The sequence below is a fragment of the Nannobrachium achirus genome, assembly GCF_963921795.1.
Source record: "Nannobrachium achirus genome assembly, chromosome: 2".
Lineage (NCBI taxonomy): Eukaryota > Metazoa > Chordata > Actinopteri > Myctophiformes > Myctophidae > Nannobrachium > Nannobrachium achirus.
This window is the reverse complement of record NC_137811.1, coordinates 41216904-41240972: the sequence shown is the minus strand read 5'-3', so window position 1 is coordinate 41240972 and position 24069 is coordinate 41216904. Positions and strand designations below refer to the sequence as shown.

The 24069-nt window shown below is 45.3% G+C and overlaps 1 protein-coding gene across 1 annotated transcript in view; it reads right to left on the bottom strand.

Annotated features, from left to right (window-relative positions):
• Nucleotides 1-8972: 8972 nt before the first annotated feature.
• Nucleotides 8973-24069, bottom strand: part of atg5 (ATG5 autophagy related 5 homolog) — a 39867-nt gene continuing 24770 nt past the window's right edge. The window contains exons 7-8 of the mRNA XM_080747503.1: nucleotides 18650-18767; nucleotides 8973-9338 (exon numbers count right to left, since the gene is read on the bottom strand). Coding sequence (XP_080603629.1) covers nucleotides 9202-9338; nucleotides 18650-18767 — 255 coding nt within the window. The 3' untranslated portion in view covers nucleotides 8973-9201. The remainder of the gene's footprint in view (nucleotides 9339-18649; nucleotides 18768-24069) is intronic.

Sequence of the window (24069 nt, the reverse complement as noted above, 5' to 3'; positions counted from 1 at the left end):
CCCCCCCCCCCCCAACCTACTGTAAACCAAACCCCCCCCCCCCCCCCCCCCCCAACTAGGGATGGGACGATATGAACATTTCATATCACGATTATTGTGAGCAAAGAAAACGCGATTTACGACATTATCGCGATAATGAAAATATCCCCAACATCCATTATCCTGGGGCGAAACATTTGCCAAAAAATTGCAGATCTACAAGCTCACAACAGTTGCGACCCGTTGTGAGCTTGTAGATGGGCTATTTCTTTGGCATTGAGATTTGGTAGAGAGTGAAAAAAAGACTGTATCAAGTACGTATATTATAAGCACATTCTATCAACAGAGGGTTTAAATGGTACCGGATATGCAGCTCGTCAAATATAAAGTGAATTGATCCCAGTGTATGACAGAGGCGATTTCACGATAAATGAAATCTCCGCGATACGATTATTGTGAGTGTTTTTATCACGATAAACGATAATATCGCTTATCGTCCCATCCCTACCCCAACCCATGTGTGTGTCCTGAGTCAGGCTCAGGACAATGTTGGATGGAACACACTCATGCACGCATACAGTACATGCACGCACGTGTCCATGGCCACATATATGTAGATTAATACACGTGCACACACACTCACATCCCATGGTAGTTCTAGTATGCACACGCACACACAATCATAGTGACACATCTCCCATATGGCGTGTGGTGAATGTGCTCATTGTGCCACATAATTTGCCCATATGAAAACAATAAGGAACATCAATAAAACACATTATATATGATGAGTGGCTCTAAAGGACCTGATTTATACTTGGTCCTGCGACGGTGTCGGCGCCGGGCGTCCTGCAGCTGATCTACAAGCTCACAACATCATTGTGGAGCTGACGCGCCGTGAGCTTGTAGAGCTGCTGTGTTCGGTGCGAGACACCATCGTATGACGAAGCACAAATTGGGCAAAGAATTGTGAGGGCTGCTGGAGTGAGTATTCTGTGTGTGTGTGTGTGTGTGTGTGTGTGTGTGTGTGTGTGTGTGTGTGTGTGTGTGTGTGTGTGTGTGTGTGTGTGTGAAACAGTACATATACAGTATGTCTGTGTGCCATAGTAAGGGCTGGACGAACAGGAGGACAGAAGGGTGTATGGTTGTGTAAATGTAAAATGGTAAATGTTGCATTAATATACAGTAGCGCCTTTATTCAAGGCACTTTACAAAGATTGTGCATTACATTGACCCATTCACACACCGATGGTGGAGGAAACCATGCAAGGCACCAACCTGCTCATCGGGAGCAATTAGGGGTTCAGTGTCTTGCTCAAGGACACTTCCACACTATGACTCTGGGGAAGCCTGGGATCGAACTGGGAACCTTCTGGTTGCCAAGCGGCCACTCTACCCCTGAGCCACTGCCGCCCCAGTGTGTGCGTATGTGTGTGAGTGCATGTGCATGTGCACGATTCGAGTTTACAACTCCCATTAAAATCCCATTCACCCGGAGCATTTTGTGGAATGTAAATATTTGCGTCACTGCATTTTGTTTACTTCATGATGGAAAAAGGAAATCGTCTTTTTTTTTAATCTCCACAAGTGGTATCTGACGTAGACGTCTTGCTCATATGAGGTGTATGCACGTTGCACGCACACGTGCACTCTTGCACGCACGCATGTAAGCACAAGCTTACGTGTGTGTGTGTGTGTGTGTGTGTGTGTATGTGTGTGTACACACACAAGACAGCCTCAGTGTCTATGACAAATTACTGTCATCCTCTTCTCTCAGTCAACGAGGAGCCATTCAATAACACGCGCGCGCGCACACACACACACACACACACAGGAGACAAACATAAGTTAGGGAGCCGATGTACTGACCCAGAGGCTACAACTGGGACGTAGGCACACTATACTTATTACCGCTAGTGTGTGTGTAAGAGGGAGAGATGGAGAGAATGAGAGAGGGCGAGAGAGAGAGAGAGTGATAGGAGGATGTGGATGATGGGGGAATGGCCAGCTATAGTACTTTGATCTCTCTCTCTCTGTCTGTCTCTGTTTGTCTCTTTCTCCTCAACACCTGCCTATTAGGGGCCAGGGTTAATGACAGGTTAGCCCCTTTGTGTAGTAGAGAGCAGGGACGCACAGAGAATGTTAGAGAGGCAGGGGCTGACATTTCTAAAAGGGCCTTTTGGTGGAAATATCGAAAAAATAGACGACCTTCAAGCTCCCAACGCGCTGTGAGCTTGGAGGTCGGCTATTTTCGGTGTGCGACGCCACACTAAACTAAGCATAATCAAGTCAATACTGGAGATGTGGCATAACGTAAGGGCATGGGTTTCTACACAGAGAGGGCAATTCTTTCAACATAAGATGCCGCGTTCAAGTGAGTTTGGACGAGGCAATTCTCTTGAATGCTGCCTTCAGGTTTAGCAGGGAAAGAGGTCATTTCCATTTCTTTAACCATAGTAAAAAATGCATTCATGGTCTGGAGAGGGCACCTTTTACAGACACATAAAAGGGCAGGGGCTCAAGCCCCCTTTGATGTCTATGTGTGCACATGCCTGTAGTAGAGAGAGAGAGAGGGGGGGGGGGGGGGGGGTAACTGGAAATGAGAGAACCTCCAGGGAGTTTCTATCATTTGCTCCTCTGCCCACCGAGCCCTGTACAGGTGTTCTGCTGTGTGTGTGTGTGTGTGTGTGTGTGTGTGTGTGTGTGTGTGTGTGTGTGTGTGTGTGTGTGTGTGTGTGTATGTGTGTGTGTGTGTGTGTGTGTGTGTGTGTGTGTGTGTGTGTGTGTGGCTGCAGGCCTGCACAACGTGTGTTTTTGTTATGAGTCTTGCATGTTGTTGTATGTATGTGTGTGCAAATCCATGTGTGCATGATTGTGCACATGTGTGCGTGTGCTTAGGCTGTAGAGGAAGGAGGCGGTTGGTTTGAGGGTTGCTGCAGAGGGGAAAGTTGTCTCCAGTCACCTCGTATAACATCACAGGGAGAACAAAGGAGGGGAGGCTGACTTATGCGCTTCAACCCTGGTTTAACCTCTATCTGCCTCCATAGCGGGACAATGATCCTCAACCAGATATTAAAAGTGAGAGGATGGAGCACACAAGACGGAGAGCATGGAAAAGGATGAGAAGATGGAAGAAAACACAGAAGCTGTGACAAACTTCTTTAAAATGTTCCTTGTGTGTTTTGATTCAGTGTGGAAGGGGACAGAGCGAAGTACAGAAGAACAGAGGGCAGGGTGGGAGAAGTGAAAGAGTGTGTGTGTGTGTGTGTGTGTGTGTAAGAGAGCGCGATCGAGATGAACTCTGTCCTCTTGAGTCATTACAAACTTCAAAGACCGTTGGCTTGTTAAAACGGAGATACATCCTCTGAGAAGAGGAGAGGGAGACAGCGGGGCCAAAGCAATGTGGTGCGCCTGTGCGTGCCACAGTGCCAGGAACTGAGACGGAGACTGAATGACACTATACAGTACAGCAGGGGTTCCCAAACTTTTTTGTCTCAGGGCACCCCATGAATATTGTTTTCATCCGAGGCACCCCTACATTATATCATCTTTGTCGGGTGGAAACCTTGTATGTCCAAAACCTTCTCTTTTTGAGTTATTATTTTAAAATAGAGAAAATAGCCGATCTACAAGCACACAACGCCTCGCCATAACAACCATTTTGGTTAGAACTGACTGAAAATAACTTTGTACTTCAAGTTTAAAATTATACTAAATATCTTTTTAAGTGTCCAAATAAATTCCAAATATTATCAAATGATCTCGCGGCACCCCTGGACTGCCGTCACGGCACCGCAGGGTGCCCCGTCACCCACTTTGAAAACCCCTGCAGTACAGTACAGTAGAGAGAGAGAGAGAGAGAGAGAGACAGGAGGTCTGCCTCAGCTGCGCTTGTCTAAACCAGTTCGCTGGTTATTTACTGGAAGGGACTTTCAATACCAGTTTAGTGGGTTGTTTACTGGAAAACTGCGTGTGCTGTGGACGGGAGGTGGGGGGCTGTTGGAGAAGAGACAAGACCTTAAGAGAAGCGCAACGACCAAGTGACTACTTCACATTTTGTTCATTACCTGTTGCTGAATGCATGTCTCTTTATTTGCACATTGGTCTTCCTACGCATCAGTCATTGACAAGCCACTGTTAAAACTCCCATTCTCATATCTGACGCACGCACGTACACACACACACACACACACACACACACACACACACACACACACACACACACACACACACACACACACACACACACACACACACACACACACACACACACACACACACACACACACACACACACACACACACACACACACACACACACACACACACACACACACACACAGAAATAGAAAACCAATTTTGTTTATTTATTCAACTTTAATACTACAAATATTTTGTATATATTTATTTATACAGCTTTGTAAATATGCATGGTTTAGTAGCAAAAAAGAAAAGAAAAAGAATAAAAATAAAACCTCCAAACCATTTGTTAGGCGAGAGAGAAAAGCAAAGAGAGAGAAACTAAAAGCACATGGTGTTTGTCGCAGTGGAAGGAGGAATCCCCGCTTCAAACAACTCCACTGATCTAATCAACATGCCTTTCACCCAGCAGATGGATAGACTCTCATTACATCTTTCTTAATGTCTTCATCATCATTAACACAATGAAATTATAAACATCATGGAGATGAGAAATGGAAGAAGTAAAGAGAAAAATAAAGTACAAAAACAAAAAGGGGTTGGGGGGGATAGAACTCACTTTTCAGTCAGCACCACGATGACCTGTATTGGCTGTGTGAGTGTTGGGAGGTAAACTGGAGACATTTGTAAACAACAAGCCTGTCTAGACAAAAGGTGTGTGAAGTTCCAAGAGCACCAGAAAACCATGCACACACACACACACACACACACACGCACGCACAAGCCAGTGGTCCAGTCAGCAGGTGGTGGTCATTCACGTCATTTACAGTACATGATGACCCCTACCCCTCTGCCCCGTCAGTGCCCGTACGCTATCTTATTCATTTTCCTGTTCCCGTTGAGAGGCTGGTGTTGTGCAAGTGGAAGGGAATCCACTCATAAGATTATCTCCACATTCTATCCCCTTTTCCACTCTCTCGTCTCTCCAGTTCCCTTTATCTTTACAGGCTGTTAGTTTATGGCGAGCTATGGCGACAAACCACTCTTTCGCCATGTGGCTATTTTCTCCCACTTAACCTTCATTCCCTCTGCGTCTGTCTGGTGTGTCTGTCCTGGGGTGCTGTGTTTGTGGCAGCAGGCTAGAGAGAGAGAGAGAGAGAGAGAGCGAGAGAGAGGGGGGAATACACTCATCGCTTCCTCTAAGCTCTAATCACTCTCATCTGTTGATCTGCTTGATCTGCTGCTCTGTTGTCTGATACTAGACCCCTAACACTCGCCCCCTGGGACCTGTTAAACTGAGACAACTACGCCTGTACGTGTGTGTGAGCACGCGAGAGAGCAGAGCACGCACGCACACACACACGTCTGGATAAATGTCTGTATGTGCACAGGTTTGAGGAAGAATTAATGCGCGTGTGAGTATGTGTTTATGTACGTACGTGCGCGTGTGACGGTGCTTGGTTTCGCGGAATCGAGCAGGACAGTGGGGGCAATTAATTTAACTTTGGGCGCTGTTTGTGGGGGAGGCTCTATTTGCGGGGGAGGCTTTGCGGTTGGTGTTGATTATAAAATGTGTGTGTGTGTGTATGTCGGGAGGGAGTCTGGGCTTCGCGGAATCTGGCACAAATCATGTGGACGGTAAAGTTTGGCTATTATTAGACCAAACTGGTCATGTTTTCACAGTTGGTATGGAGACAAATAAATAGCAACCAACTTTCTTTTGTTGTTTTCACCTTAGACACTTTGATAACAAAGGTCCTTTATGTGAGTTGCAATAATATATATTTTAACAGATAATGGGCTACAATGCTTTAAGGAGTAGTTCACCACTTTTCAACCTGTCTTCATATAATAGGTCCTCACTAATGTTCATGATAAAATATCACAATTTTTTTCTACTCAGTCCAAGTCTCCTAGGAGAGCTGTGGGAAGTTCAGAATCCATAGTCTTGTGACATCATCATTTTCCAAAAAAAAAATTTAATCAATATTTTTGAAAAAAATATTTAGATTTTTAATATCGCGAGAACAATGGCTTCCACTTTAAAATTGCAACTTTTCAGGAATAGAAAGCCTGCAGTTTCTATAAGCTGGATTGGTAATCGATGATGTCACAAGACTATGGGTTTCTGACCAGCCCACAGCCCTCCTCTGAGAAAAAAAAAAAAAAAAAAAAAGCAAAGCTATTTTTGAGTGAGGACCAATTATATGAACATAGGTTGAAAAGTGGTGGAGTGCCCCTTTTAGCCTAGTAAACTGACTCCTCCCATCTTCTGTTCGAATCTGCTCCCTCGCATTCAAATGAAGGCAGGAAGAGAGACTGGTTTACGAGGCTAACAATGCTTATGTACTGTACATTATTGCTTCATGTAATATAAAAAACGTCTGCATTTTTCCCCATTCCCCATACAGTGGTTCTCCATGCCTCGAAGTGGAAGTAGTTTAGTTACAAAGTCGTTTTTCAACTACCGTACATTACTGCAATTTCATTTCGTATTTTTCCAACTTGAACAAAAACGTTAAATGTTGGTATCCTGTAACTGAAACTCATGAGGCTTTAGCTTTCTTACCAGGAAAAAATAAACCGATTTTTGTCCAACGGCGACAATGGCATTGCCGCGTGTGTACTGTATGTCCTTACTGTACGGAAGAAAACAAAAGGAGGGGTTACAACAAGGCGGCTTGGGAAATCCCTTAAAGACAAGTGTGTCAGCTAGACAGGGGTGAGCCAGACACGTTTGATGATTGTGTCTAGGACTGGAGTGTGTAAACATACGCACACACACACACACAGAGCAACACACACCACGTTGCCCCACGCCGAGGCTGGTTCCTGACTCAACATCATAAACATGCCGTCCCATCATGCTCGGCGGCGGCAGCCGTGGTGAGGAAGCCTCATGTGATGTGATGATGATGTGTGTGTGTGTGTGTGAGTGTGACACACACACACACACACACACACACACACACACACACACACACACACACACACACACACACACACACACACACACACACACACACACACACACACACACACACACACACACAAAATTACAGGGCCCTCCCTGTGACATGAGAGCGGTGTGTGTGAGAGAGGACAGACAGGATTCCATTGGATATCTTCACACCTTCTTCTTCCTCCCTCCCTCCCCCCCAGGGTGCTATAAATGATGGCTGTAATTAGTATGTTATACACAGTCACAAAAGCATTCACTCACATGCCGAAAACACACAGATACAGTCATACATATAAACACACACACACACACACAATAAGTCACACACATCCCCTACTGCGCCACTTCATTCAAAGCATAACCTCGATGAAAAAACTAAACATGCGCGCACACACACACACACACACACACACACACACACACACACACACACACACACACACACACACACACGCACGGCAGCCCAAGGCTTGTCAGACAGGGTAGTTTAGTGGTCTCATTAGCAGCGGGTGGAATGCCAACAGATAATTAGCCAGTGTAGATGAGAGGGAGAGAGAGACTATCTAATGTAGTGGGGATGAGAGGGAGAGAGAGTGCACTGGCAGTAATAAACGACACGAGAAAAAAGATTATGAAAAGATGAAGGACGGGGGAACTGAAAGGGGGACGGAGATGCCTGGTGAGATTGCTGAATGCAGTGAAGATAAAATGTATCTATACTGTGAATAACCAAATGACTGTTTGAGGTGCGACAGAAAAGATCAATCAGGACATATCTTTCACATTTTATCTGATTTGTTGTAAAAAGTGCTATACAACAAAGCTATGAGTAAGCGTGACATGACCCCTACGACCTGGCTGGATTTGCCTAAACCACCTGTCTTTGTGTGTGTGTGTGTGTGTGTGTGTGTGTGTGTGTGTGTGTGTGTGTGTGTGTGTGTGTGTGTGTGTGTGTGTGTGTGGGGGCTGTCCACTCGTAACAAAAGAAAAGCGATAAATTGGTCGGTTTGGTTTTTAGTCAACCAAGACTTTGTTAGTCGATTATTACGGTAATATGCGTGACAATTTTACAGATGTTGTCGAATGAACTGATCAACCCTAGTGCGTGTGTTAACCACTTTCAACCTGGCATCCCTATTTTGGGCCTATCACAAATCGGTGAAAGAAACAGCCAATCTACAAGCGTGTGAGCTTGGAGATTGTCTATTTATGCCATGCAACGCCATTAAACACATCATTAAAATGGAGCATAGGTCTATAACGAAGAGAAGTCCTTGAAGATGATGGATTTGCCCAAGCCCAGGGTACAAACAAACTCAAGTCTTTTCATAATGGTTCCGACTGATGCACGAGTGTGGAAAGTAAGGCAACTTCGAGGAGATAACCAATGACAGCCCCTTACTCCACCTTCCAACGGGCATGACGTCTCTTCGGGTGGGTGGGGGGGTGGGGGTAAAGAAAGAGGAGGCGAGCAGAGCATGGATGCGGTAGAGCGGACCAAAAAGAGGTGAACTGACCAATCCCCCTTCCCTGCTTTACATCTTTTTGATAGGTGGCCATTTTTCTATAAGGCTTTCACAGTTTTTTTTGGTTTTGTGTCACGCTCCGCTGTCCCCAAAGGGAAAGAGGACAGAGAAAGGAGATCAGAAGGTGGTTAGAGAGAGAGAGGGAGCTGAAAGACAAATCAGACAGAGGCTGTGTGTACGGGCAGGGGCGTCACAAGGGGGGGGGGGGGGGGAAGTGGGATTGAGTTACTAGGGCCCAAGGTGGAAGGGCCTGGAATTATTTTATACTTTAGCTATTGAAAAATAGCAGATATACAAGCTCACAGCGCGGCACCGAGTGCCGCGCTGTGAGCTTGTAGATCTGCTATTTATCAACAGTTAAAGCACCCAAGGCCCATAATTTGGTGCGACACGCCTGCGCCTGCGGACGGGGCTCCTCCGGACGAAGAGCAGCACAGTAGGACACAGTCCCGTCTTGAAGACATCACACCTCAACCCACCACCACCACCACCACCTTCCTTTCCGTTATCTGTTAAAGTTAGTTAGTCTGCATCCCCGCCGTGGTGGGAGTGGGCGCTCCATGGTTGAGGCCGAGCTGAGGGATTTGGCGAGCCTCAGTCGGTGGGCGCAGGGATGACGCAGATGTGGAGGAAGTTGTCAGGGTGGCTGAGGTGTTCGCTGAGCCACTGGAGGGGGGTCTCCAGGAGGGGTTCTATCCCATGGATCACCACCTGGTACCGCTTGGCTTCATCTGGAAGAGAAGAGTGAGAACCATGACAGGGGGAGGAGAGAAAGGCGGAAAGTGAAATATGGAGGAAAGGAGGGATAGAGAGGTGGAGAGAGAGATAGGGAGGTGGAGAGAATGAGGTGAGCAGAGTGGACAGTAGAGTTAGACAGAGATATTGTTATTGGGAGGAGCTATTTTTATATGCAGTATTGTACAGTATGCCTTTGTGGACTATTTGGTCATTTTGCTACTGTGGCTGTTTATGCTTCCAAAATGGTTCATGAGAGCATGTGTGAGAGATGATATGAAATAGCCTGACTTATACTTACTGTATACTTAGTTGTGCACTGAAAATGGCATATACTGTACAAGCGTGTGGATCGGCTATTTTCACTACTTCCTATATATTAGTTTTCTAATTTATGGAATTTCTCAAAATTGTATTTAATTCTTTCGTGAAATTACTGATTACATGGAATTTATGGCTTTTTTGGGAATGTAATTTTGAAAATGATTTGAAATAATAATAATAATGAAAAACTAAATGTAGGAATCCCATAATAATGTGTCTGTGACCCACTGTTTGGGAACCAGTGGTCTAAAAGCAGTGGTTCTCAACCTTTTCAGGCCGCGACCCCCAAAATAGTCATATATTTTAAATGGGACCCCCCCCCCATCCTGACGAGCACTAAGAGTTGAAACATTACATTTTGTAGAACACGGTTCTATTGTGAAAATAGCAGATCTACATGTTCACAACGCCTTGTGTTGCGAGGCGTTGTGAGCATGTAAAAAAAAAAAAAAAAGTACAAAAGAAAAACTACCTAAAAAAAAAGCTTTTGGGCTTGTTTCAATTATGGTCCTTTTTTAATGTCATTACGGTCACAGTGTGTGTGTTGTTTCAATAAGGGTTCCTTTTTTAACCTCATATTACGGTCACAGTGTGTGTGTTGTTTCAATAAGAGGTCCTTTTTTAACCTCATATTACGGTCACAGTGTGTGTGCTGTTTCAATAAGGGGTCCTTTTTTAACCTCATATTACGGTCACAGTGTGTGTGCTGTGACCGTAAATCATCACTATCTCAGCTCAAATCTGGGTAAAAACCAAAGTGACTGTTGACTGTTTTTTTTTTACTGACAGGTGACTTCGTTTAGATGGTTTAGGTTCTTTTTAAACTTTCAGTTGTGAGGGAGTTTCACAATGAGCAAACGTGCGCGCGCACGTGTGTGTGTGTGTGTGTGTGTGTGTGTGTGTGTGTGTGTGTGTGTGTGTGTGTGTGTGTGTGTGTGTGTGTCTGACTAGGCTGCCCCCTAGTGAGTGGCCCCACCCTCTACTTAAATGCTGTGACCACGCACATGACAGATGAACACACGGACGTTACTCGATATTTGCATCTTCTATTTTTTATTGTAACATTGTGTTTACAATTACAAGTTATAGTTTTAATTTCCTTTCCCTTCAATTTTATTTAGTATATAAACATTTTAGTCAGTATTGTAGTAACTGGCTCTTTAGATCATGCATTTTTCATTTGCTTTAATTGTTAATCAATTTAGTTTTTTAAATTATTTAAAATAATATGAGTATAAGAACCGCTGCCTTTGTAGCTAGTAGGAAATGTCTTGTTAGTAGTAGTTTTCATTAAATATAAGGCAGAATATTGCCTTTATGCAGATGTGGATTTAATATTACCTCAGATTTTCTCTCCACTCACACACTAACAGCTTTGGAAATGATAAAGAAAAAAAAACACTCACATGGATTCATTTGATATGTCATAAGATTTAGTGTCTAGGTTTTGTATTTGTGTAACTTTTATGGGTTGTTTCACAACACTTACAGCACATGGCGTAATTCACCCATAAACAGACACACAACCACACACGCGACAGACACGCACACACGCTTTTGCTGTACATCCTCATTCAGCCTGTAGGTACGTGACATTTAGTGTACTGTACACGTAATATCAGAAGGACGGTTAAGGCAGACGGTTAACGGATGCTTTTTTGGGACGGTTTAGAAGCCAACTCCACCCTCCCTCCAACAAGCAGCCGTACTGCTGCCAATAATGAGGGCAGAAATTGGTCCAATATGGAGAATTTCAGTTCCACTGAGATACAATGTATCACACAGTAGACGCACTGTAGCACACAGGGGAGCAGGGTGTTTAGAGTTTAGCATTTTTCATTATTGTTATTATATATTTTCTTTTTACTTTTTATTTTCAATTTCAAGTTTAGTTTTAATTCATTTGTTTCTAAAGCGGGTTTGCTAGTTTAGTTTGGATTTTTTTTAAGGCTTACTTTTAGTTTGGATTAGTTTTCGTTTTTTATTGAAAAATGGGGTAGTCAGGGGCGATAGCAGATATACAATATGTGATGCGTTGTGATGAGCTTGTAGATCTCTATTCTTATAGCAAAATATTGGATATTGGCAAAGACTAAAACTAAGGACATCTTCTCTCTAGCCGTGTAAACACAATTTGAATTTATATTGCCAACTTGTCACCTATTTGTGCAAATTTCAGATTTTATCCATAAGATGCGTGACCTATTGACTTCAACAACAATACTGAAACCACACTTTCTGTGGTGCAATGCCTGTATTGACTGCAACTCTCACACTGATTAGACTCTCCCTCTCTGGCACTTAGTTAACAAACAAATATACAGTACAACATATGAATGGATGGCACCTCCCTAGCCCGTCTCCAACATGACCTTGTGTCTTAGCAGACAGACAGCTGTGGGTGGAGCAGGATACCACACACACACACACACACACACACACACACACACACACACACACACACACACACACACACACACACACACACACACACACACACACACACACACACACACACACACACACACACACACACACACACACACACACACACACACATTTTCAGGACTCATTTTTCTTTTTACTGAAGATAGTTACTGTATTCATGACTAACTAGTTTGAACTTGGGATGGACCACAGGTGATATTGCATGCAGATAAGAACCTGCTGGTATTTCTCAGCCCTGAGGAGCCAACTAATTCTGATTATCCTAGGGTGGCATAATCACAAAGGATGCCAACAAACTGAGAAAGACTAGCTCCATCCATAGTTGGAGTGAAACAGAATAATCTGGTGGAGGTGGTGGTGACGATGAGGAGGATGTCATCCTGGAGAACCCCAACCACCCCCTCTTTCTAACCCAGGGGTCTTCAACGTTTTCAGGCCAAAGACCCCTTAAGCCCCTTTTCGACTGCAGTTTTAGCACCACACCACACCACACCACACCACACCGCACCACATTAAAATATCTACATTTTCCATTACACAAAAGTACCCCTATCGGTAAGAAACAAATTGACCCTTTTAACTGTGATTATAATACATAATAAATTTGTATTACAACTATCCTAATTATAATGCACTATAATTGATTATAACTGTGATTATAATACATTATAAAGTATTAATGTATTACTATGATAATTATAATATACTATAATAGATTATAATAGTGGTTATAACACAATAGAATCTATTATCATACGTATTACAACTATATCCTGGTGGTCTAAATGAAAAGCCAGTGAGTGATCAGTCATTATGAAGTGTTTGGCCCTGTGTGGCCCAGCTCAGACCTACTCTAGAGTGGATACTTTTTAGTACCCTGTTTAGTACCACTTTCACACCACTCTACCCAGGACCTTGTAGTGGAAAACCTCACACAAGTGGGCGGTGTGGTGTGGAGTGGTGTGGAGTTGGGCCAGTGGAAAAGGGGCTTTAGTTGAGAAAGAGATGAAGCAGGGACCCCCCCGACTTTTTCATAGATTCCATACACAGTATACCGGTAGTTTCATTGTTTGACAGCACAATCATCATTTTGGTTTCATATCAATTCGTGTTTTCAGATACGTATTTAACCACTTGAACCGTCAATACTTAACTTGACATTTCACTCAGTACTTAGTCTGCTCTTTTTTCAACTCTACACCAAACGTCTTTGCCGAGAATAGCCGATCTACAAGCTCACAACGCCTCACAGCGCGAGGCGTTGTGAGCTAGTAGATCTGCTATTTTTGGCAAAAGTTCTCAGATATGGACACTAGGATTCAAGTGGTTAATATAAAAAATTAGAAAAAAGTTCCTATCACACAAAGATTTGGAGGACCCCCTGTAGTAATCTGAGGACTCCCTAGGGGTCCCGAACCCCATGTTGAAGACCCTTGTTCTAACCTATACCTGCTATTGCTACAGTGACCTCCTGTGATCAATAAATAGTTATTTGCTGCGTGTGCAGCGTGCCTGATTTTCACGAGAGGCTTGCTTGCTTCCCCCGCGCGTCTCAAGAGAAGTCTCTCTCTATTTTGGCACAGTCACAAAGTAGCAGCACCGACCAAAGACCATCCCTACTCCGGAAACAACAGAAAGTATTTGCACGCCCACAAGTTGGTTAATTCAGTGGAAAAGAAATTGCTCACATCCCAGATTCCAAGTAATGTGATGATTTAGTCTGCATTCTGCATTGACAAGTGATTGATTAGGAGTGTAATTCTTCTGCCTTCTCATTCATTTGCACATTATATGACTAAAGACACATACCGGTATGCACATTGTGACACATGCTGCAAAAAAGCTACCCGTTTTGTTATTACTTTTATTTTTACTTTTTATCTATTATCTGGTGTTATACTGCGTTATACTGTACTTGTTTGCACGTACTGTAGGTAATCCCAGAGTTCCCAAAACTTTTCACCAGCTCTAGTATATAAACAGGAGTGTGCATCAGTGGAGCGGTCTGGGAAGAAGGACAAGGGAGGCGGGAGTCACTCCCCATTTCCTCTGAGCTTACTGTCCTATCAATAAAGGCATATAAAGGCAAAAAATAGAGAGGGACACATTTCAATGACTAGAGTATGGCACCAGTACTGCCAAGAGTGGAGATTCCTTGGGGTCACCCAAGATAAAAACGTATGCAGCCTCGACATTGTGACACAGTAACGTGACCTGTCCACCATATGGCCTGTGTGTTATACAGAGAGAGAAGTGAGTAATCAGGAACGTCAAGGAGGAATAGATTCATAGAACGGTGTTTTCCCAGTTAAGACTCATAATAAACTGTGATTCATTACTTGGTTGCAACACTGACCATTAACAAGCACAGGGACAAGTGCATTTGAGGCCACCCATGACATATCAACTTACACAACACTTTACACTTCCAAATTGGTAATGACACACTACAGCAGAGCTAGAGAATATCACAGAATGTTTGTCTAAATAAAATTGGACTAATTCGGCCACACACACATAACACACACGCTTGTGGTTGAGTGTTGCGCGACTACCGGCCAAGACAAGATGTTTTGTTACTCGAGCGAAGCCAACCCCTATTTAAGAGGACCGCAAGGCCGCACTTCCCTCAGAGACTGCACCCAAATATGCACCAAGGCCAGCCAAGAGCCTGGCTACACAACAGTGTTAGCCACATGCTGGGGATGCTGACTGGCAGGCAGACAGACATACTGGCTGACTGATGTACTGAGTGACTGCCTGCCTGGTTGGCTTCTGTCAACGTTCTTAAACTCTGATATTTTAAAATCACACACACCCATTCCCAGACCTCAGGTTTTTAAGACACAGACTCTGATTTCTAACACACCTTTTTCCATGGCCTAATAGTTAGAGGCACACAGTCTCTCTCGTGAAGCAAAACACTGTACATTGAACATTATACTTAACATACATTTTTACGAAAGTCCTATGACGTCTATAACATCTGAGATCCCTGTCTGTAGAACCAGCCACACAAGCGCACAAGCACACAACGAGGCGTTGTGTGCTTGTAGATCTGCTGTTTTCACTAGTTTAGTACATTTTATAGATGATAAATACAAAACGAACGGTTTTGGACAACGATGATAAGCTATAAATATAAGGTGCTGGGAGTGAAAATCATAATGTAGGGGTGCCTCGGATTAAAACAAATATTCATGGGGTGCACTGAGACAAAAAAGTTTGTGAAGCCCTGCTCTATACATCGAGTATGCTGCAGGTCTTCTTCACATATACACTAAGACCAACCATCCATAACCAAACCAGCCACTGAAAACACAAATGATGCTCTCGCCTATTGTTGCTGAGAGGGTTCTGTCTAACTAGGGGGAGCTGTACTACAGTTATGTCTAGGGATGGGACGATATGCGATATTATCATTTATCGAGATAAAAAACACTCACGATAATCGTATCGTGGAGATTTAATTTATCGTGATATCGTCTTCCGTCATGCACTGGGATCAAATCACCTTTATTTGCCGAGCTGCATATCTGGTACCACTTAAACCCTCTATAAAAAGGTACTTATAATAATATACGTACTTGATACAGTCTTTTTTTCACTCTCTATTTGCCAAAAAATAGCCGATCTACAAGCTTGTAGATCTGCTATTTTTTGGCAAATGTTCCGCCCCAGGATAATGGATTTTGATTACCGCGTTAATATCGTAAATTGCGATTTCTTTTGTCACAATAATCGTGATATGAAATTTCCATATCGTCCCATCCCTAGTTATGTCTGTGATGGGCAGTTTTGGCTGTTCCTGGTTTTGCAGCCAGGAAGGGGGGGGGGGGGATACCATTGATCATAGACAATAATCAACGTGGGGATTTTCCTGGGAAAGGACGCATCTCCAACATTACCATAAACAATAACAACATTCTCCAGGTCAGCTTACGAGAAATGTGCGGTTCATACAAATGCATCACATGTGTGTGAAAAGTACCCTTTGGCTGTATTTCTCAATGCACCTGGTTTAAAAAAAAAACAAAAAAAACAAGCAACCAGCCACAGCTCCCAGAGATGTCAAGGCTGACCGCTAATTAGAATAATATGTTGTTGCCATTGCGTTTGTATTTTTTCCCCCATTGCGTGGAGGTATCGACAGTCTTAAAATCATTACAGATTGACTCCCATGACTAGTCGGGCATCGGCGGGGAATCCCCTGTTTTTTATTCAAGCCACCCACGCCTACTTGATCAAGTTGATTTGGATTGATGCTTTTGAGTCTCAGAGGGGTCATACAAATGCTTGGGGCAGACATAACAGAAGGGTGTTATGCTTAAGACATTACTTGAACAAAGAGAAATGCTGCAGATTTTTTTTTCCTTTCTTCAAAAGCCAATATGGTCCCCTTGTAAGAAATGGGGGGGGTTGTCTGAACAATGCTGCCAGCATGCTGCTACCCCACCCTCCATCCACCAGCAAAGCACGCGCCCCTGGTCCCACTAATCCAAACACGCAGCCATGATCCCCCAGCTATCACCCACACTCATCTGCCGACTGAGGAAGAGCTGGAAACCAAACAAACGAAAGGAGACAAAAGGAACACTTTCACCTTGATGCGTCAGACTGGCACCCGGCTCGGAGAGGATGGGGAGAACATTAAAAGACAACACAAGGCCAGAGACGGGAGAGTAGGAGGGAGGATGTGGAAAAGAATAAGAACAAAGACAGGGTAAAATAAGTAAGTAAGAAAACAAAACAAAAAAGAAGCCAGAGATTAGAGTTAGTATGAAGAGAGAGTGAAAAAACTAAACAATGGAGGGCATAAGTAAAGAGAGACACAGCAGTAAAGAGTAAAGACAGACATTTGGGCCAGCCATATAAAGAGACAGAAGTAGACACAGACAGTCTGTCAAGACCATCTACAGGCAGATACACAGAGACCAGCACAGACAGACAGAGAGAGCAGCAAGCAGGGAGATACAGAGAAAGAGACAGACAGACAGAGAGGGAGGGAGGGTGCAGTTGGCTCCTGTGTGCAGGTGAGTCTCCTGCGGGCTCTGTGTCCTAACAGCCTATTGTCTCCTTATCTACTTCCTCTCTCCTCCTCCTCAGACGCTCCCTGTTTAGACTGCTGCTCCCCTCTCTTCCTCTCTCTCTCTTCACCTTCTATCTGCCAGCCCACTCTCCCTCCCTCAGCATGCCCTCCAATCACAGTCACTCATCCTCTCTACCAGCAGCTACTGTGGTGCTGTATACCGATACTGTGTGAGCAGAGCACTTAAAATGGTACACCGTCATACAGCTTAAGTTGTGTGTGCATGAGATTGTCACCATGCAACACCCTCTGCAATGACACAAATTCCAGAACCTTCACAGTAGTTTATGATTGAACCGATAGTAATTCAGTTTGTTTCCATGACATGCCATAACTTCCTCTAACTTGTTAAAGCTGCTGGCCTTTATCGCCAATCTCTCTCGCTCTCCATCTCTTGATCCCTTCCTCTCACTATCTACTTCTACGTCTATGGCCCCCCACCACCCTCATCTCTTTTCACTTGTTTGAATTATATTTACCCTCTTGTGATGTGGCATTTTGTTGTATCTGAGAGTGTGGATCTCTGAGAAGCCTCTCCAGGGCTGTGTAAATAAAATAAACCGAGGAAACAAAGAGGACAGCTCTCTTTCTTCTCTCTGCTTCCGGAGGATCTAGCGTGCTATTGATGAGGGCACCAAAAACACCAACACTTTCTCCACTAGAGTTAGGGCCGACGCATACTCCACTATTAGAGCTTAATGTATTTCGGTTCGGTTTGGGGAGTCACAAAATCTCGGGCACCCCCAGAACCTCTGAATGACTTCGTATTGTAGTTTGGACAGAGCCGAATCAAAATAAATTTGGCTTTAAAAGTGGAGTGTGCATCGGCCCTTAGTCACAAGACTCAGTCACACACACATACACAACAGTAGTAGGATGTTGATGAGTGTCATTAGTAGAATTTTACCCTAAATATGATGTGGTTACTATTAGGAGCATTATTTAGAACCTTGCAGGTTGCAACTATCAACTATAGCAAGCTGCTTTTCTTTTAGTCTCTGCTGTTATAGGTAGCTACTGCAGCTGGACAATGTGGCGCTTTAGTACCCTTAAATCTCCTTAAGCCATGCAGATCCTGTGAAATAATGAATCTTGTATATAAAAGGTAATTTAATTGAGGGGTTGCGAACATTTAAAATGTGTGTGCATGTCCCAGTCACAGGATGTGTGCATAAAAGAGGTGTTAAAAGGCAGTATAAAGGTAATTATGCAGATGAACTGCAGATGACTGAATGTGGGGCCATGTGCACACAAGTATGCATGGAGAGAGAGAGAGAGAGAGAGAGAGAGAGAGAGAGACTGCACATACTGTACTATGTAGTTGGAGGGTTCAAATAAGGTAGTTCTGGTGTAATTACTACATGTTGGTTGTGTGGTATAACCAGTTTAATTATCACTTAGGTATGTAAGTGTATGTACAGATGTATGTTGTGTACATGTACCTACCATCGTGTGCTATGGCAGCAGGATACAGCTCTTTCAGAAGGTCCCCTAGAGTGTGCGAGTGGCCCTCAGGAGAGACGGGCCGGAACAGCTTCTGGATGAACGGCCTGTCACTCATGGTCTGGAGTCAAATTGGGAGAGGAATCAGAACACGGAAGATTAATTAGACAGCAACGTCAATTCGACACATCACTGCGATTCCTACACCAACACCCAGAGAAAGGACAAACAACTGAAGGAGAAATGTCATAAAAGATGGGACCAGGACAATGTGACCAAGATCTGAACACCTTGCAACCAAGTCTGTGCTTCTATAGCTGTTAGCAGTGAGGCAACCCCTCCATTATCCTACTATAATAAATGCATATCTCTGTCAGTCTGTCTGTGTCTATATGTACAGAACATCTGTACTTCACGTCTCGAGAACGTCTTTGAAGAACCGACTTCAAACTCAGCGAGCACGTCCGTGAGGGAGAGGTGTGCCCGCTGTCACTCGGATAGACGGTTGTCCAGAACCACCAATCCAACTGATACGCCCATATATAGGCATATATGGAGATCCGGTTGTCCAGAAAAACCTATCCGACTGACATGCCCACATTGCCATAATGTATATGAGACTGAACGACTCAGAGTGCCTATCGTCCAGGACCCAAGGAAGTAATGTGTGGGAAGTTCAGAATCTGCATCAGAAAACTGACGCCATAGACTGGACTGTAATGGACTCCATATTTGGGAACACCATACTGTACGGGCATTAAAGGGCCAGACAGATAGATACAGAAATCTCCATATATGGGCATACAGACATACGGGTAAACTGACAATGAGTGCAACGGTTATTGCATAACCGGGTGGCACTGGGCATGGCATGTATTTCCAGCTTGCCTCGTTCCCGACTTGCACCAGCCAGTGCCCCAGTCTAATAAATATAAAATACAGGTCAAAACGCTACAAGATGATACAGGACACACATACTTGTATCTAAAACAGCTGACCCAGGTAACTAGCCAGCATTTCCTTCGCTCAAGCACCACAACAGGCCCTAGTCTAGATCAACGTTTCTCAAACACTTGGTCGGGACACATGTATGAGTCGCCACTCGCCAGTTAATGTATAGTGGTAATGAACTGGTCTAGATCAGTGGTTTCCAAACTTTTTAGCTCGAGAACGAAAAGAGAGATTAGACGTTTGCCTGGGACCCAAACTAGTGAAAACAGCAGATCAACAAGCTCATAACGCGGCACGAACAACACGTTGTGAGCTTGTAGATCGGTTATTTTCACTACACATTTGTTTTCTAATTTATGGAATGTCTTAGATTTTTCTTTGATTTCTTTATGAAATTTCTGAAAAAAGAAAAAATGATTCCTGATTTGGGGGGGGATTGTTTTTTGAAAAGTTTTGAAGTAATAATAATTGAAAACAAAATGTAGGAAAACAAAAATTAAGGGACCGATAAAAATGTGTCGGCGACCCACAAATGGGTTGCGACCCAGTGCTTGGGAAGCAGTGGTCTAGATGAATGAAGCTCTGTGGGAGGGGCTGGCAGCATGGTTGCCATGGAGCTCAGCAGGCCTCTCCTCACCACAACAGACTTCAGCCCTACACTTTATTACAGAATTCCAACCACTCCTCCCATGCTTCAATGTACTGTACAAATCACCCAGAGATTTCAAGAAGTCTCACTCTCAGTTTCTCCAGCCCCCCAGCCCAAAATGGTGTCAATACCAATAACAGAACGCAGTTTGCAGATAGACTGCCTGAAGGCAACCCAGTATTATATTAGCGACTTTGTACAAAAAGTAATTTCCATCACTTTTGACTTATTTCTGTATCACCTCTATGCTTAGGTAAGGGAACCAAAGGAAAAGGTCACTTTAACCAAGTTGATGTTAACAGAATGCCACACACATTTCCTTCAATGACGGCATTAAAATAAATAAAAACTCTCTTTAGATACATGTGGTTGTTGCACACTGGAACACAGCACCACGCCAAGTCAACGTTATGAATGAACGGCATGTGTATATGTGTCAAAAACATGTTACTGGAGAAGAGCCCTGACCGCCGAGAATGTGCGATTTAGCAAGCGCCAAGTAACATTCCGTCACATGTTGCAAACAGAACTGGTGTGGTTCACTGTTCAAATCAATATGGAAATCTGGAGATCATTAGCTCTTAGGAGTGCAGTAATTCAGAGAGCAGCGGCCTGCTTTAGTGATGCGCAATTCATGCTCCATCGCGTTCCATGTCGAGAATAGCAGATCTACAAGCTCACAACACTTTACTTTTACTAGAATTCTTTTTCTTTTCCTTTTTTTTTTGGTTGGGTTGGACACTGTTGGATGACTAAGCATAAATTAATTCAGGCTTGAAAACCCCTGTCCCCACAACAGGAAAAAATACAATGAATGGATACCTAATGCCCTTAACTTAAAGGAGTAGTTCACCCCAAAAAATTACTTATTTTCTATCAATTACACACCCCATGAATCATGGAGATTTCTTTTTTTAGTTTTGTTGCATTCCTAAGACAATAATTTGCTGACCAGGTGGCTGCTCACAAGACCTAGTAGGTCGAGTAGGAGACTCAATTGGGGAGACTCGATTTCGCCTGTGCATTTGAGGTGAAGGAGCAATCTAACAGTTAACTTAACGTTATAAATGAGGGTTACTATGGGACCTTATGTTTACTGTCAATATTCCAGGATGACCTCCCACTTGGGTAATGACGCCCCCTGGCGATCATTCAGAGAAACTACTTCAGCTCCCGTACTAACGTAGGTAGGAAGGGCCTGTCACTCAAACCGGAGTGACCCGCCTCCAGGCTATATAAACCCCCGGAGGCGGAAGTAACATCCTCTTTTCACTCTCTGCGATATCACATTCAGATAAGTTGAAACTCAGCCTTTGTATTATTATTCTTCGCGCATTAGCCTAAAGCGGTGGCATTGGAGTCGCCCACTGGCGAGTGTTGAATTAACCCGTACTTAAGAATACTTATTCTTGTTCCGTCCTAAATCGACGGTTATTTCCTTTTATAACAAAGGATTATTACTGCTTGTTCAGGCCTTCGCCGAAGCAAGCGTGGCATAGCATTAGCCGTTAGCTTGTTAGCTCGTCTGCTATTGTTAACGTTAGCTACACTGCTTACCGCTTGTTCAGGCCCTGCCCGAATCAAGCGTGGCCTAGCCTTAGCCGTTAGCTTGTTAGCTCGTCTGCTTCTGGTTAACTCTATCTACAGTGCTTCGCCATGGATCCTCTGGCCTTCCTGCCGAGGCAATGTCCAGGCTGTCCAGGACTCATCGACGGACAGGATCTTCACCATCTCTGTGTCGGCTGCATGGGCGTTGCACACGCCTTCTCTGCACTGAGTCCTCAGGGGAGAGCAGGACCTTTCTGTGACTGCTGCGTGGCCTACGACCACGATGTACTGATACACCGGTTCTACCTAGCCAGGGCAGGCCTCGGGGCCTGCGCTCCACCAGGTGGGTCCACTGCTCTCAACCCCACAGCCCAGTCTTTCCTTCCCCAGGCGGCCCGCACCGTTGGTCAAGGTGCGGCGCTGCCTTCCGGAGATCCGCTTGGCAATCAGCGCGCCATTCCAAGTCAAGATGGCGCCGTGCTACATGAGACACCGCCTGCCGCGCAACCGACCGCAGCTAGCTCCACTGTCACTGGAGCTGGCGGGTCTGGTGAAGTCGCCGCTAAGAAGGCGACCAAGAAGGCTAACATCCAGAAATCTCCGGTAGCCTTTTCCCCTTCGGGCGCGGTGCCCAAAAAGAAACGCTTGGATGTGACCGTCGGGGACGTCCCCCTCGACGTGAGCATCACCAAAACAGTCCAGACCTTCAGGCGAGAGTCGGACCTGAGCTCCTGTCAGAGCGAGGGTTCTGGTTCTGAATACTCTGGATACACGGCCGAGGAGGAGGAGGACTCCGTCGAGGACGAGGGTTCTCGACTCACGGTCACTGTGAAAGGTAATGCCCCTGCGGCTCCAGCACGTCAACTGGACGCCGCAGGGAGCTCCCAGACCTCCTCAGGCACCACTGCCCCTCCACCCGCCAGTCAAGCGAGTGAAGCGGGAGCAGAGGACGTCGATTCTGCAGCAGAAATGCTGGATCATCTCACAGTCTACATGAGAGCTCTGGCCAGAGTTGGAGAGGAGTTGCCACCTCCTCTCCCCTCTGAAGAGGCCGAGGATGATGACGAAATGCCCGGGCAGGAGCCTTCGGTTCCCGCCCCGTATGTCCTCTCCAGGCTGCCGCTGGTGAAAGGTTTCACCAAGGCCCTCCATTCCTCATGGAAGACACATAAAGACCCCAGGAAGCTGCCTTTTTCTGTGTTGGATTTGGTGGGCGGTGCGGAGGCAGGCATGTCCACCTGCCCTAACCTGGACCACCTGTTGGCACAATCTTTTCTGAGTTCCGTCAGACCCCAGTACAAAGATGTAGGCACAGCTAAAAACGGGCCGTTTGTTGGCCCCGTCGGCACCAACCCGCCGGGGTTCACTGTCCTGGAGGACAAGCTGCAGTCGGACAGGGCTCGTAACGCCTACCGGTCCGCTGCTCTGGCCGCTAAGGACCTGAATCTGATCCAGCTCTTGCTCGCTTCCACCAAGGACCTGGTCAAAGGTCTGCCCACGGGGGAGCACACAGCTGAACTGAACACTCTATTTGACATCATGCTGAAGGTCAATTGGCATGCGGTTAAGTGGATGGGCAGGTCCATGGACTACAACCTCCAGTCTGAGAGAGCCCGCTGGCTCGACTATGTCGACCTCGAGCCTAAGAGGGACGTGGGCGAGAAGCCTCTAGGTCCTCGCGGGGAGATGTACAAGTCTCTCATAAACATGGAGAACAGTCCCACCACCCTCATGGGTGGGGGCTTGGAGCTGCTGCAGGGTAGAGTTACCTTCTTCAAGGCGGCTAAGGACATCGTCGAGTCCACCACAGTGCCACAGGATGAACCGCAGCAAGCTAGGAGGACGTCCCGCTCCTCCCGCGCCAAGGAAAGGGGCCGCTCTGCTTCTTTTAAGAAGCACTCGTCTTCCTCCAGGGGAGCCTCTGCAGCCAGGGCGCCTGACAGGCCCCGCAACAAGGCTGTGGTTCCCGAGCGCGCTCAGCCGCGCCGCCCGTCCAAGGATGGCAGGCAGCAGTCTTCATACCGCGGTGGCCGCGGTAGGGGACAGCGCAAATGACACTTTGAAGAGGGGAATTGTGCTGGGGCGGGGGTCCGAGGTGTCTCTCGGTCCCCCTCCCCCCAAACGAGGGCGTTTTTCGGTACCCCGTGTCGGGGAAATGAAAATGTTAATTTTGATGCCTCCTGTGTCGACAATAAACATGTTGAAAGAGCAAAGTCTGTCTCTGTCCAACTCTCTCGCACTAGCACAGACGACCCCATCGTGCATGCCTCCTGTA